Source organism: Oryzias latipes, chromosome 8 (assembly GCF_053564925.1).
Source record: "Oryzias latipes strain Hd-rR chromosome 8, Olatipes_Hd-rR_3.1".
NCBI lineage: Eukaryota > Metazoa > Chordata > Actinopteri > Beloniformes > Adrianichthyidae > Oryzias > Oryzias latipes.
Genome location: NC_136244.1, coordinates 16,666,057 through 16,681,853, shown reverse-complemented (window position 1 = coordinate 16,681,853; position 15,797 = coordinate 16,666,057). Strand labels below are relative to the sequence as shown.

Genomic DNA, 15,797 nt, shown 5'->3' with positions numbered 1-15,797 from the left:
ATGACAGGCTTTCTTCAATCTCACTGCTGCAGACTGGCAGTATTAAGACATGTATCTCTTTGTTTTATTTGCAATTGAAAGAATAACATTTTCATGGTGTATTTATATTTGTATTAGTAATTTTAGAATGTAAAATAGTGCATATATTAATGAGAAACCCACTCACAGGGGCGTTGTGTCTGAAGATTTGAGCATCCTTCATTTTGAAACTAAATGTGTAAAACTCATAAATGTGCACAGAAAACTATATTTGTTTTAAAAACTTGTAAATTATGGTGGCTGTAGCTGAGAGGTAAAGCAGTCATCTTCCAGCTGAAGGGTTTGTGGTTAGATTCCTGGCAGCTGCAGGCACGTGTCTAAGTGTTCTTGAGCAAGACACTTACACAGTAAGTTGCCTTAAGTGTGGTTTGGTTTTAAATGGCATAGTTCCTCCTCATCAGTAAATTATTCTGTCTGTAAATATCTTGATTAGAAAAATTGTTAAAGCCCCAAATAATAACTAATTACTGTTTGTTTCTGGGCACTTTAGCTTCATACAGCTCAACTTGCTTGAAATGGAGCACTACTGCACATACAACTCAGACCACCCAATCCCTCTAATAAATGTACAAATAAGAATAAAAACAGGCATGGTATTTTTTTACATTTTATCTCAGTATCTATGACACCAAAAAATAAATGTTCACAGAATGTTAACTTAATGGCTTAATCACGGTTGTTCTTATGGGTGGACATCGCTGTCTGCAGCTACAAAATTTCAAAGGGCCTATACCAGGCTATTCTTAAGCGTTTTATATTAAACATCCATGTATTTGGTAATATATTACTTTGCCACACTAAAGAACACACTTTTTTTGAAATATGAGCCATTTTCGCAGCTCATTTTCCTACCCGTAAGTAAGGTGACTCGATCTCTGAGGCTTTGGGTGCCACCCGTTTCATGATGTCAACCGAGAGTCGGATTCGCCAGCGTGTCTGTGTCCTGCTCGCGAAAAAACCCACTTCCAAACTTTTGCAAAGATGGATGTGTTTATTGTGCATATAAAAGGAAAGAGTTTTGCTGATCATTGCTTGCTCCGCAGAGAAAGGGGGTGTTAACCTGGGGCGGTGTTGGTAGGTCAAACTCTTCCTGGAAGGGGCTGTTCCTTGAAAAGATGGATGTGTATATTGTGCATATAAAAGGAAAGAGTTTTGCCGATCATTGCTAGCTCTGCAGAGAAAGGGGGTGTTAACCTGGGGCGGTGTTGGCAGCTCAAACTCTTCCTGGAATGGGCTGTTCCTCACTTGTCTATGTCAGCTTGCGAGAACCCGCTCGTTTCCGTGGGTTAGGAGGGGCTGGTGCTCAGCGCAGGTTTTTAGAGGTTTACTCAGAAATACACGAACGGATCAAAACAATGCTTTGGGGTTTCTTTTCATGAGGCGGAAACATTATAATACACTTAAAAGCTAAAAGAAAAAAGATTTAGCACGATCAAGGCCCTTTAAGATTGTAGACTAATTGGTAAGCTTGTAGAGAAAAAATGGTCATGGATCTTTTTTGTACGGGCATGCTGCGGGCGATAGGTTGTAGTGAACACTTAGCACGTGAAGTAGGTGAGGTACGTCATAAGGATTTTTCATTTTAACCCCCCCCCCCCCCACCCCACCTGTGCACAGCTTAAGGAGCTAGATAATCCTGTTCAAGTGAAAAGTGTGTGCCTCTTGCACGCTCCGTGCTTGCTGTAAGAAATTTGGAAATTAGACATTCAGAGCGTAGTTTGTGTGAACAACCTAACGTGTGTCCTACAGGCAATTTCATATCACTTGCACACTCTGAGCATGCAGCATTTGCACGCTGTCAATAGCATGCTGACGTCACTAATGTTTAGGGTGTAAGAGCACTGTATGACAGCATCACCTGTACAGAAAAAGTGTGGGTATTTTACATTGTCCTTAAAAATACTTTAGAATGTATTTGCCACACGAATGACAACCCATTGATATGACATAATTTAAGGTGCCAGCAAGAGCCTCAAGGGAACTGCAAGACACACCTGTGTTCCCTTAAATATGCTATGATAGAGGAATAACATTAGGGCTGAACGATATGAGGAAAACTCTCAATATGTGATACTAGTGATTAATATTGCGATAACGATATAATTTGCGATATATAAATAAATAGCAAAACAACCAAAAACATCATTCCCATTTCATTGCAACAGTTTAAAAATTATGCTCCAAATGGCCCTTGTCAACATATGAGGCAAACATCTAACATAATAAAAGGGCTCCATCTGATTGGTCAACAACGTGAAGGGGTCCATCCGATTGGTCGAATGCATAAAGGGATTTATTTGATTTGTTAAATGCTTCAAGTTGCCATAAGATTGTTGCAGATTTAAGGTAACCATTTATTGCAATTTTCGCTTTCTTTTACTATATGCATATTGCACAGCTTGATATTGCGATAACGATACATTTGCGGTATACTGTGTAGACCTAAATAGCATATATGATTTATTCTGTGGTTTATCTCTGGTGACAAAACAGAGGACATAATCTCTGCAACAGCTGAGAATAGAGGTACCCAAATGCACACAAATCTGGTGAACCTCAGGATCCTGAGTGACAAAAATCTGCACATGCTCACTTAAAAACTCACATTTAGTATTTTTTTAGTCATAGAAATTAATAGGTAATTGCTAAACTATACTATGCAGACTAGGCTAAACTGGGTATCCCTGGCCTTAGACCCTCCTTTTCGGTAAAGAAAAACTCCTTTAAAAAACTGATTCCGGGAAAAAAAAGAAGAAACCTTAGGGATGTCCACATGAAGGAGGGATGTCTTCCCAGGACTACAGGCAATGCACCAGAACTTTTAGAAAAGAATTACCTTATCTAACTCTACAACTACATGACTAAATAGTCCAGCAGATGGGCTTCATTCAAATGGAGTTGGGGGATGACCGGGGGCGCGAGGTGGTGGTAAAGCAGCTTCACTACAACTCTTTCTAGGATTTTTGAAATAAAGGAGATGTTTGATATCTGTCTATAGTTGGCCAGATTGCTAGGATCTAAACTGGACTTTTTCAGAAGAGGTTGAACAACTGCATATTTAAAAGACTGTGGAACGTAACCTGTTTCTAGAGAGGTATTATGTCTAATATTAGAGATTTTACTAACAAAGAATTTAAGGGCATTTTCAGAGCTGCGAGTAGCAGGAATATGTGATTATACTGAGCTCTGACTGCTGGTTAGCCTGGCTATTGTCCTAAAAAGAAATCTTAGATTATTTCCATTTTCTGCTATTAAAGTTGAATAGTACGGGGTTCTAGCTCTACGTAGAGCTTTTTAAAATATATATAATTTAAGAGGCTATGTTTCCAAGTATTCAGAGACTGCTCTGAGCCGGAGGGGCGCCATTCTCTTTCTAACTTACGGGTTACTTGTTTAAGAGAACGTGTTTCATTGCATTAAATTACGGTGCTACTCTGTTTTGTCTAACAAGCTTAGGTTTCAAACATGAAGTGTTCTCCTGAGGGCTTGTAAGGCATTATTAACAAACTGGTGGTTTTTACTGGGACTGGAGCTATGGGAGCTGGTCTCAGAGTATTTGCTTGCCATTTTACTAAGTATTGGTTGAACTGTGAGTTTAAACTCAGACAAAAAACGGTTAGATAATGTGTTTTATTGACTGGCGCAGTAGCATTTTCTAATGTAAACTGGAAGGTAACTAGAAAATGATCTGACGAAGGACACACAGCTGGCTTATCTCTATACCATGAGTTAAAACAAGATCCGGGGTGTGCTTGTGACTGTTAGTGGGTTCATTTATGCTTTGTGTGAAACCAACATTATCTAATAAAGCTGCAAATGGATTTCCTAGACCGTCACTAAGGGTCATCAGCATGAATATTAGGGGTGTGCCAAAATATCGATATGGCGATATCGCGATATTTAGTCCCGCGATTGATTCTCGAGACGTCTTCGTCAAGTATCGACCTTTTATTTACATTTAAAGATCCTGTAAAACGTTATATTAACCATCCTTTGGTAAGACAATTCTTCGGAGGGTCGATAGGGGGCGCTCGTTGCGAGATTGGCTGTTGCGGGCAGACGAAGAAGAACACACATTCAAACAAAGATGGCGGGGGGAAAAACAATGAGAAGCGAAAGCAGCAACTTAAAAGACGCGCCGGCAGCATTGAAGCTGCATCAACGGAGTTGTGTGAGAAAGCCGTGGTTGTTGCTGGCCTGAAGCCGACACAGCCCACTAGGGCTGCACGATATGAGGAAAACTTGCGATATGCGATATTAGTGATCAATATTGCGATAACGATAAATTTGCGGTAAATAAACAAACAGAAAAATAAACAAAAATATCATTCCCATTTCATTGCAACAGTTTAAAAATTATACAGTGATCCCTTGCTATAAAGCGGTTTACTTTTCACGGTTTCGCTACTTCACGGATTTGCATCGTGCATTGTGTTCTGCATTCTGATTGACTAAAAAAGTCACTCCGCTTCTTCTCTACCTGTGCGTCAATAATGTTGCAGTTTAATATGTACACGTACGTAAATCAGCTTTCCAAATTACGTACATGCAAATCATCTTGCAATTTCAAGTTTCTCTAAAACCCATAGAAAAAGAGCAACACCAACTGTCAATCACTATGTTCTTCTCCCGAACAAACACACACAGCTGCACCGCGGGCTTGAGAAAGAGAAAACACTGCAGCTTCTCAGAATGAAGAGCATTGAAATACACCTGAGCCACTATTTGTCCGTTTGTACTTTGTATTTTTTTCATGATCATTTTAAATTTTCTCCCGTTTAATTTAATTACTCTCGGGTCGCGGTGGGCGGGGCTTATCTCCGCGATTTGAAGCCTTCTGTTTACAGCGATGTTTCAAATTATTATTTGACAGTACAGTACAGAAGTTATTTGTTGAAAAATAAACGTTTTTAAAGTACTTTGATTTGTGAAACAATTGCTTGAGCCTGTAAAATGGTTTGTTCTTTCTTTCCAATGTATAATAGAGTATTTAATTGTATAATAATTGTTAAAAAAAATAGAGGTTTCTACTTCACGGATTTTGCCTATCTCGGGTTCTTTCTGGAACGTAACCCCCGCGAAAAACAAGGGTTTACTGTACTCCAAATGACCCTCATCGACATGGGGGACAAACATCTAACCATAATAGGCCTCCATCTGATTGGTCAACAATGGGAAGGCGTCCATCTGATTGGTCAAAGCATAAAGGGATTTATTTGATTCGTTAAATGCTTCAAGCTGCTAAAAGATTGTTTTAACACATTTTGGATTTGCGATTTATTGCGATATTCGCCGTCTTTTGCGATATGCATATTGCAGAGCTGGATATTGCGATAACGATAAATTTGCGGTGTATTGTGCAGGCTTACAGCCCAGCGAGGATACTTTTTTTCTAGACGAAGCTACCGCCGTCTTCTGCGAGACAGAGCAGCGGCAATAACAAACGGAAAACAAAACGGGAAGTGGAGAACAAGGGATTTGGGGTTTTATTGAATGCATTAGAGCCACACTTTGACATTCCCTCTCGGAAATACTGAAAAAAGGATCCCTGCGCTGTACGGCCAGACCAAAGTTACGTTTGAGATGAAAACGGAAGAAAGAGTGGCATCCCTGCCCATAGACCCCCCTTCTCCTCTAAGTAGCGGTAGACGAGCAGCTTGACGCTAAAAAGCCAGTGGAGAATTTTAATTTTGTTTACACCACATTTGCACTAAATGGTGTCATTTATTTTTAACAAAGACACTATAATTTGTTCACAGAATTAATATCTGATTAACAGCTATTTCTTTTAATTTAAGCAATGGCTATGCTTTTGTTTTTCAAAAGTTACTAACAATGTGTCTGGCAGCTAGTTGACCTAATCATTTTTTATCCTGTTTACAGCAATTCTGTACTAAATAATGGCTGCTGTTCATGTTCGCTATCGTTTAAACCAAATTTTACAGATATTTCCAAATGAAAATTGTCATTGTTTGTCAAAGACAGAGTATTACTAATTTCAGCAATGTTACACAAAAGTCTGTTATTCATTACACCAAATAGGACACAAGTTGTTCATTATGATTGTTTTTAAAAAATAAATGGGGAAATATTTTCCAAAAAACAGTTTTTCAAGTTCTTCTTTCTTAAAGTTTAATATATCGTGAGTTGTCAGAGACAAGATATATCGATTATCACAGTATCGCCATATCGTGATGGTATCGTTATCGTGAGCAATGTATCGCAAATCGTATCGCATCGTGAGGTACCCAGTGATTCCCAGCCCTAATGAATATTAAAATTCCGATATTATAATTTAATCAGAATCTAAAACAGTAGTCGATAAATGGTCAGAGAACTCAGATCAAAAATCTGAATATGGGATGGTGATAAATAATTATGGATAAATCGGCTTTTTGAGTCTTCCTGTTTGGGCGATTTATAGACAATATGATGTTCTCAAAGGAGTTATAAACATGTTTGACTGTAGTGCTAAGAAGTAAGCTAGACAGTAATATTACTGCTGAACCACCTCTTCTGATAGTTATTATAACTGTGTGTGTGTGTGGGGGGGGGGGGGGGGGGGGGTTGCTTCATTCAGCCTAACATAATCATTCAGTTGGAGCCAAGTCTCTGTTTCTGTTCTGCCTTACAGCACATAAGCTAAAGGTAGAAACTGCTCGACTATCCCTGCATGGGGTTTGGAGGCTCAGAGGAGAGTTGTAAACTGCTGCTCTGTGCCTGGGTATCGTCTCTGGGTTGTCAGATTGCACAACTAGGTCTAGTTAGACTTTCGCCAAAGTCTACTGCCAGGCATTCCCCAAAACGCGCTCCATTGTCAACAAAGCCAGCGCTGTTTTCTGGGCACCATCTAGCTAACCAGCGGTTAAGTGTTGAAAAGCGGCTGTACATTTCATCGGCTGTAAATTCCGGACTACAAAGCGCACCCGATTACAAGCCGCACCCACCCATTTTCACGTGTTTAACTGCTTTAAACATACACAAGCCGCATCGGAGTAAGAGCCGCATGTATTAGGCAATATGGTAAACCTGACAAATCACGTCCTGACACCCAAAGCAAGTGTGATTCATTACCACACTGTGGAAGGAGTCAGCCTTGCCTCAGGCTCATGCATTTGAGTATACCCACATCTGCTAAACAGCATGGAGATCTATTCTGTTCACAAGTTCCTCAGTTATGGTTTATTTATTTATTTATTTTTTTAGTTTTTTTTTACTTATTGACAATCTAGGTATCATACATAAAATTAAAAACAGTAACCATATAATCAACATTACATCCCTCAGTTATGATGAGGAAATTTACATCCGCGATCTCCCATTTCCCATGAGTCTTAGGGGCTAAAGGCGGGGCCAACGCCCGGCTCGCCACACTGTTGTACGTTTTTAAGAATGAGCAAGTATCAGCAGTGCATGGAGGGGTGAACGGGAAAAGCTCTCCTTCCGCTTGTGACGCGGCAGCGTTATGGGAGTAACAGGGCTGGTTAAAAAAACACACCAGTAAAATAATGCAGCGGCGACTGAAAAGCGCGCCTCAGCGCGATACCAGCGCCTCAGCGCGGCGCGTGCGTCAGAAGTTTCCTTCCACAACAAACACTGTTGCGCCGCGGACGCCTCTGCGCTCTGCGCTTGCCCCGCGCGCTCCCCTTCCTAACTTCTCCGACACCTCTGGCCAGGGCGGCTCCAGGGAGGAGCAAATCATGTCTGTGCAGAGCAATCAGACTTAACACTGTACGTTTTGTGGATGAGGGGCGGATGCGTTGTTACGTGTGGGAGCCATCAGACTGCCACCGGCCCCGCAGAACATGTCTCCAGCTCACACGGAGGCTGTGAGCTTTTCAATGCAAAATTGTGGTCAGTCCTTAGAAACCGTAAAAACGATCACGTGGATTTGTGTTTCCAGTCGTGTCCCGGCAAAATAAAGGCTGATGTTATTCCCACATATTTACGTGCAGCCAGCCGAGTCACTATGACTCAGAGGTAAATTCACCCCATGCGCTGTTCTCTCCGTCACGCAGCTGACCAGCTTTTCCAAACCCGTTGGTGATGGTGGATTTTTTCAAGCTGCTTTTAACGATTGCTTTTAACTTGAAAGCTTCATCCTAATGTTGCGGCGATCACGTGCACGTTGGGTCTAATGGCACCAAAGGATTCTGGGATGCGGCCGGGCATGCGTGTTTCGTTTTGTTGAACCATGACTGAAGTTAAGTCCATGCTATTTGGCTGTTTAGTGTGTTGAAAAACAAATGACTTGTGCTTGGTGTTAGATAAAGAATTCAAACCATTCACTGAGTCCGAAAGTACGTACATGGCGGCCGCCAATTAAATCCATAAATTAGCCGCGTCACTGAATAAGCGCAGGAAAAAAGTAGCGGCTTATAGTCCGGAAATTACGGTAGATTCATCAGGGGACCAGAGAAACGACTGTACATTTCATCACTGACTAGGTTCATCAGGGGACCAGAGAAAATTACAATGTCTGACATCAACTTAGCAAGTTTGCACACTGATTCTAATTTTAATTTGAGAACCTCTGATTGTCTCTGTCAGGCGTCATTACCGCCTGCGTGAATTATGATCCACGGAACCTAGACTTACTCTGGGCTAACATCCTACGGTTTCCCTCAATGTCACCTTCTCTGGACCCCGGATAACACAACAAGTATTTTTGCTTCGCACTATGCTTCCTTCCCATCGGTACAAAGCCATCCTGTGTATTCCTCGGCTGCTGGGGAGATGCTGGGGCGGTAGCTCGTTTAGCCCTGGTAGTGAGACCTGTGCCACGAGTAACAACCTGGCCAGCTGGCTTAGCTTCCAATGTGCGAAGCAGCGCTCCTAACTGCTCTAGCCTGGCCACCAAGTCTACGATAAGACTACACTTAACACACCTACTACTATCCTTACTAAAGGAGGCAGGATCCTCACTGAACATATGGCACATGGGGCAGGATAGAGGGGTGAAAGCAGAAGAGGTAGAAGCCAGTGAGTTGAGTAATAGCAATCGGGCCTAATACCGAACAGGTGCAAACAGTCAAACAACGATCAAGCACTGGATTACACTCACCCGGAAATGACGTCACAGGAAACACATATACATTTTCCAGTTCGTAGTAGTTATTTTGGGTTTGAAATCTAAATAATTTGTTCATTTGTGAATTTAAATTAAATGAATTTGATCATTTGGTTTGGTGATGATGCCCAGCTCTTTACTTAAGTTAAATCTTTTGCCCTTTCCAGTCTAAATATTGATTGTGGAATGTGAAGGTTACTGTGTCACTTAGACTTTTATTGGTAGAAGTGAAGGCATCCATAGAAACTTCTGTAAAGTGAGAGTAGGACTGGGCAATATGGCCTTTTTCAAAGGGAATAACAACAAGAACTTGTTTCACAATTTATTATTTGTTCTGTTTGTGAGATGAAAGATTAAAAAGATGTGCCGTGAATGTTACAAGTTTTTTCACTCACTCTTTTTATGTCTTTTTTTTTTCTTTCTAGATCTTGTATCCCTATTTGACTTGGAAAATGATCTTCCAGATGAGCTCATCCCCAACGGAGAAACGGGATTATCCACTATTAGTGGTCCAGGCGGAGGGGGTCCAGGTCACAATTCAGTTATTCCCGATGCTGCAGCCAAACACAAGCAGTTGTCTGAGCTCTTGCGACCGGGAAGTTCTTCAACTTTGGGAGGGACATTCAACTCTTCAATCGGAAGCCAGCTAGGTTCGGTGCTGGGTAAAGGTCCACTGGGACAGGGCTCCCCCAATCATCAAAACTCTCCTCAAGGTCAGAAAGTAGGTGTTCCTTCTGGACAAAGCAATGGAAGTACAGGCATGGGTTTTAATCAGGCCCTGTTGAACAGTGGTCAGAGTCATGGTATGATGGGCCAGACAGGACAAGTCATGAATGGTGCTATGGGACCAATGGGTCGGGGGAGACCCGGAATGCAGTATCAAGGTCAAGGCATGCAAGGGACACAAGTAAGTCCTGGACCTGGTGTTGGAGGCAGCGCGCTGGCAGAAACCCTAACCCAAGGAGGACCTCAGATGGCAGTACACAACACAATGAATGCTCAACAATCCGGGAACATGAATAAAGTAAGTTTAAAATGAACCATAGTTTGGCTTATAACTCGTCAACTGTTTACCTATTTGATTACAATAATCTGTCAAAAAGATTATTGTTAGTTTATTATGGCTGAATGAAATGTGCAGATTTTGTTTATTTTAAGCCTACACCATTATTTATTTACATTGCTAACAGTTTGTTAGGACTGTTACAATAGTTTTAAAACAGAAATTTCTTAGATTTTGAATTTCTAAAAAAGTTCTTGAGGTTTACCAACTTTGCAGGCTAAAAATAGATATTTAGAATGCTACTTATTTGAATTCAGACAATTTAGATTGATTTGTAGGAAGAAGATGAGCTATGGTATAACCAGTTAGAATGCAGGGAGATAAAAGAAAGCCAGATGTTGAATATCTTAAAAAATGGGTATATTGTAAATTCTGTTTATTATATCACACATTATGGGTACCCCTTTGTTAATCTGGAAATCATAATAAGCAATAAAATAAAGACAAATTGCCTTGTTTCTGGTATGGCACCATTGCACATACATCCACATTTCTGAATGAGATATTGTTTACAAGATGTTGCTGGCTGCTTTCTCTTTGAATAACTATACTTTCATAGACTTTGAAGTGCTCAATGTGAGAAAATGTTTCTTCCATTGTCTGAGACATGCAGGGGTTTGTGGTTTGACAGGAAGCCAAGATTAAACCAACAGGCTAGTTCACACCACCATTGTTGCAAACGATATCACCACAAGAAACAAGCCCCGCCTTTCCCACAGAAATGTATATATTTTAATGTGTGACTTGAATATAATATGGTTTCAAAGTTTATTATCATTGTAATTATAACAAAAACATTAAATTCACAATTTGGAAATGGTAAGAATTGCAGAGCTAAATATTAAAGGTTAAAAAGGCACATTGATTTCTGTTGTATTTATTTATTTTGAGGTACTATTTTAAGAAATATATTATATGGGTTTATGATCAGAATGCCTCGAAATAGATAGAATGTTAACATTTACTAAATGAAGCTATATTTTTATGAATAATTTTTCTACCTATCAAAGTTGTTTACATTTGTTGATTTAAATGCATTATTACATTATTACAAGAAGTTCAACATTAACTTTGCCAAGAAAACGAGAATCACTGAAGGCCTTTAGTACTGCAATCCTCTCACCTATCGCCACTTCTCTGTGTTAAGTGCAGATCATCAAGTGGGAGAGCCCTTGTGTTAGAGAAGGCGGAATGTGTGAATGAGAGGCAGGCAGTGGGCAAGCATCTGTGGCTTTCTGTGCAGTTGAGGGGGAGGGGCAGTCAGTAGCGCAGGACTGATTTGTTGTGCAAGCTGCTCTTTCTGTACGTGTGTCATGAATGCTTTTTCTCTGGAAGGGCAGGGCTTGTTCTTTCAGCGAGCCAAATGGTATTGCTGCCTTACCTATCAGACAAAACCCAGGTTGAAGCTCTAGACAACTGGATGCAAAGATCACGTGACAGTGTTAACCATTTTACTGAAAATAAATGTTTGATAGGTTTCTTTAGTTTAAGATAAAAATGAAATGTTCATCCTGATGGGAAATGTTTAGCTTTTGCAGTGAGATTTTGGAAAGTCTTAAAAACGACCATGTGAGACTAAGCAGCATCATAAAAAACGTGATCACTACATCATAGATGTTTGTGAACATGCATAAAGTGAGAGGCCACACCTATTTAAAGTGTGTTTCAACAGTTAACTCTCCACCATCTATTTGCTAATCAAATAAAAAGGCCAAGTCCTCACAGGTCATACTGACCAAAGCCTGGACAAAGCAAATGCCAAGGTAAACTCTAGTTAAGTATTTTGTAAACCAGTTAAATCAAACACTGAACAAGAAAGCATACGCATGTAAGTGTGCTTACTGTAAGCTTTCAAGGGAGAAATAGATGTCTATAAAGTTCCACTCCAACATTATTTTTATCTATTGTAAAACCCGTTCCCAGTGGTCTTTTATTTATTATGTAGTTTTTAGTCAGGATCAAAAAGGTTGTGTTGTTTTTTTTTTCAAGACGAATTTTCTGCACAGCAGCAAGAGTTATTAGAAAATTGCCTCTAAATTGTAGGCAAGACTGCTGGAGCTGAAGTAACCCTATGCTGATTTTCCTTCATTCCTTTGTTTACACTCTCTCCCACTAGCTTACAGCCCCTCACAACCCCACCCTAACATTACCGGTGCAATAAAGACTAACTACAATATTGAAAAATAACCTTTTTGACCAAGTTTTCCAAAAAACTAGATTAAGGACAAGCAATTACAATTTTAGAAATAGTAGCTCAAAAGTGCCTGTAAAATGTAAAAAAGAAAGTGACACTGGCTTTCCAGGATTTTATCTGCATTTCAGTTTTTCCATCTTTTTACTGTCTGACAATTTTAAATAATGTTATTCTAAACTAATCTCAGTCAGGACAAAATCACAATTTTAAAATGGAAAGATTTCAAATTGTCCTTAAGATCTCTCAAAAAATGAACAAAATAAGAGTGCAAGTTAAATATTTTCATACCCTGATTTAAAAAGAGCAGATTTTAGTCTGGAGGTGAACATTAGCTGCGGTTACATGGACAAAAGTAATCGGAATGAACGCCTGATCAGAATAAAAATGCGTCATGTAATCACACCGTTCAGAATACTTTGCTCAAATCAGACTCATTCGGATCAAAATTTCTGTACGATCGAGTTAAGGCCCGTACACACCGGGACGAATATTCACCAGCGTTTTTCGCCACGTTTTTTGTGTTCACACCCAGGCGATTTTCGCTGACGATGAGCCGAGCGAACATGCAATTTCATTCCTTGATGTTAGATGGCGCTTAATGTAAACCAGAAATACCCCCTGTACACAAGGTGGCGCTGCGCAACTTTACGCTTCTTAAAGTCACTTTTTACTCAGAAGAAGAGAGCAAGTATTTACGCTCTTGTCAGAATCAAACAAAGAAAACATGAATATTTCCAGCACCAGTAGCTCTAGCTCCAGTTCCAGCGATGAAGAAATTATTGTTCTGTTGAGTGATGGAAGACGCCGGAAAAGACTTCGATTTTGGGTACATCCCATAGTTACGAGAAGAGAAGAACGTGCGGAGTTTTATCGACTGGTACAAGAGCTGAAAATGTATCATGAGCGTTTTCGGGGATATTTTAGAATGTCCGTCAGTGAGTGCATCTTCTTCGTCTTATTTCTTCATGGCAGTGTAGACGGTACTTGGCGTATGTCTTCTTCGCCGTGACGTATGTGTGTTCAGCAAGACAGTTTTGTGTTTGAGCGCCCCCAAGTTGTGTTTTACTGTAACTTCAGAAGCTCCTGACACGTGTGCAAAAGCGCCATTCTCATTGGTCGTATAGTTTTTGTGACGTCATACCAAAAAAACGAACCCGAGGCGTTTTTAAAAAAATTACGCTTTTACGCGTGGCGTTTTTCGCGTCGGTGTGCACACTGACATTGGTGCCCTTTGTTTAGTCACGAGGCGTTAAACGTCGGCGAATATCGCGCGCGAAATTCGTCCCGGTGTGTACAGGCCTTTAGGCCGGTTATACCGATTGTTGATCCGATCGTGGTGCATATAAACAGTTTATTCTGATTGTGCGTAACAACTGCACTGGCTTTGCGTCATGCGTAAACGGTGTGGTGCTCCAGAGAAAGCTTTGGAGCGCGAACAGGACCGGTTGCCTGCGCCACCCATGCAAAGCATGTCTCCGAGCAGAGCAGCCGGACTCGTAGCTTCGTGTTTGCCGTCGCTCTGTAGAAGCGAACTGCTGAACTCAGGAGAACCTTGTCTCCAGGCAGGACCGTGTCTCCGAGCAGAGGAGCGGCTCTGAAGCGGTTTGTGAGCTAACGGAGGCACCTTTGGAATGGAGAAATGCCATGCAGTCCTGAGAAACTGTGTAAACAATCACGTGAATACTTGTTTTCTAATCGTGTCCAGTCAAAATAACGACTGATGTCAGTCAAGATGCAGATTGCGGCAATGCCCCCACGGTTTTAACTGCACCCGCGGATAAATGTTGGCACGTAGAAGCCTAACCCTAACCCTTCTTTAAGCTCCGTTCCGCCATGAAAAAAAGCACGGATTGAAAAAGATTATGAGCGAACAAGCACTTAATAATAATCATAACAATAATAAAAGCAGGTATAGAAAATCATCTCGCTCTATGCCGCAACTTTATTTTGTTTATAACGGAACTCAATATTTCTTCTACTACAGTCGTTTCCAGTATTTTAGATAGTTCTGCGCATGTCCAAATTATTTATTCCGACCGAAAATGTGGCGTATGTAAACGTTTGTTATGATCGGATGAGGTTTTTCTCGGCCCATGTACACAGTTTAATTCTTTTCCGATCTTTGAGCTGATCTAAGATATTTTGCACATGTAACTGCAGCTACTGTCAAAGCTGATGCTTGTCAAAAGTCACCTGCATGTAACTGAAACTGCTTCACCATGTTTAGTCCTGGCTGTGGGCACCTCCAGGAAGCTTGTCCCAGATTTCCTCAGAGTCCAAGGTGGTTTATATGGGACCAATATATCCCAGAATTAATTTGGTGCTAAGCCATGGAGAAACTTGTACACAAGCGGAGATGTTTTCAAGTCTATTCTCTGGGCGTCAGGAAACGACTGCTGACCTGAAAACAGGATTGATGTGGTTGCACTTCCTGGTTTTAGTCAAGACTCGAGCAGCAGCATTCTTGATGTTCTGCAGCTGCCTTACATTACGTCTACTGAGTCCAGTGGGTAGAGGGTTACTTTAGTTTAACCCTCCGGTGTTAAATGTGTAAATAAATATTTCTAGGTCTCCTTTAGAAGTCTGTCAATGGTTTTTAGATGGTAAAATGTTGGTAATGCTATTGATTTAAGTTGACCTTTAAAGTGTTAGTCAGAGTACATAATCATGCTAAGATTCCTAACCTCACTTGTAATTTTTAGTGATAAAGGCTCAGTGTAACTGTGTTAACATTCTGGAGCCTCACACAAGCAAATTATGACATTATCGGAAACGGGGAGCTGGGTAAATAAGGAAATGCGTTTTTGAAACAAAACATTACAAACAACTTTAGATTTACCAGAACAATAACCTGTGGAGCAGACTTTGCCACCCAGTGATTGATTGTAGTATTAAGGCCCGTACACACCGGGACGAATTTCGCACGCGATTTTCGCCGACGTTTGACGCCTCGTGACTAAACAAAGGGCACCAATGAGAGTGTGCACACCGACGCGAAAAAACGCCACGCGTCAAAGCGTAAAAAAAAAAACGCCTCTGGTTCGTTTTTTTTTTTTTACGCGTCGCGTCGAAATCTATTCGACCAATGAGAACGGCGCTTTTGCACACGTGTCTGGAGCTTCTGAAGTTACAGTAAAACACAACTTGGGGGCGCTCAAACACAAAACTGCCTTGCTGAGCACACATACCAGCGAAGAAGATAGACGCCGAGTTGCATCTACACAGCCGCGAAGAAATAATGACGGACATTCTAAAATATCCCCGAACCAAGCACCAGTTGGAGCAACTGGTGCTTGAAATATTCATGTTTTCTTTGTTTGATTCTGACAAGCGCGTAAATACTTGCTCTCTTCTTCTGAGGGAAAAGCGAGTTTAAGAAGCGTAAAGTTGCGCAGCGCCACCTTGTGTACAGGAGTATTTCTGTTTACATT

General features: G+C 40.9%; 1 protein-coding gene across 4 annotated transcripts in view; it reads left to right on the top strand.

Annotated features, from left to right (window-relative positions):
* Positions 1-15,797, top strand: part of crebbpb (CREB binding lysine acetyltransferase b) — a 36,947-nt gene that overhangs the window by 3,253 nt on the left and 17,897 nt on the right. For all 4 annotated transcript variants that reach the window (XM_011478183.4, XM_020705306.3, XM_078951613.1 and 1 more), the window contains exon 2: positions 9,535-10,133. In XM_011478183.4, coding sequence (XP_011476485.1) covers positions 9,535-10,133 — 599 coding nt within the window. The remainder of the gene's footprint in view (positions 1-9,534; positions 10,134-15,797) is intronic.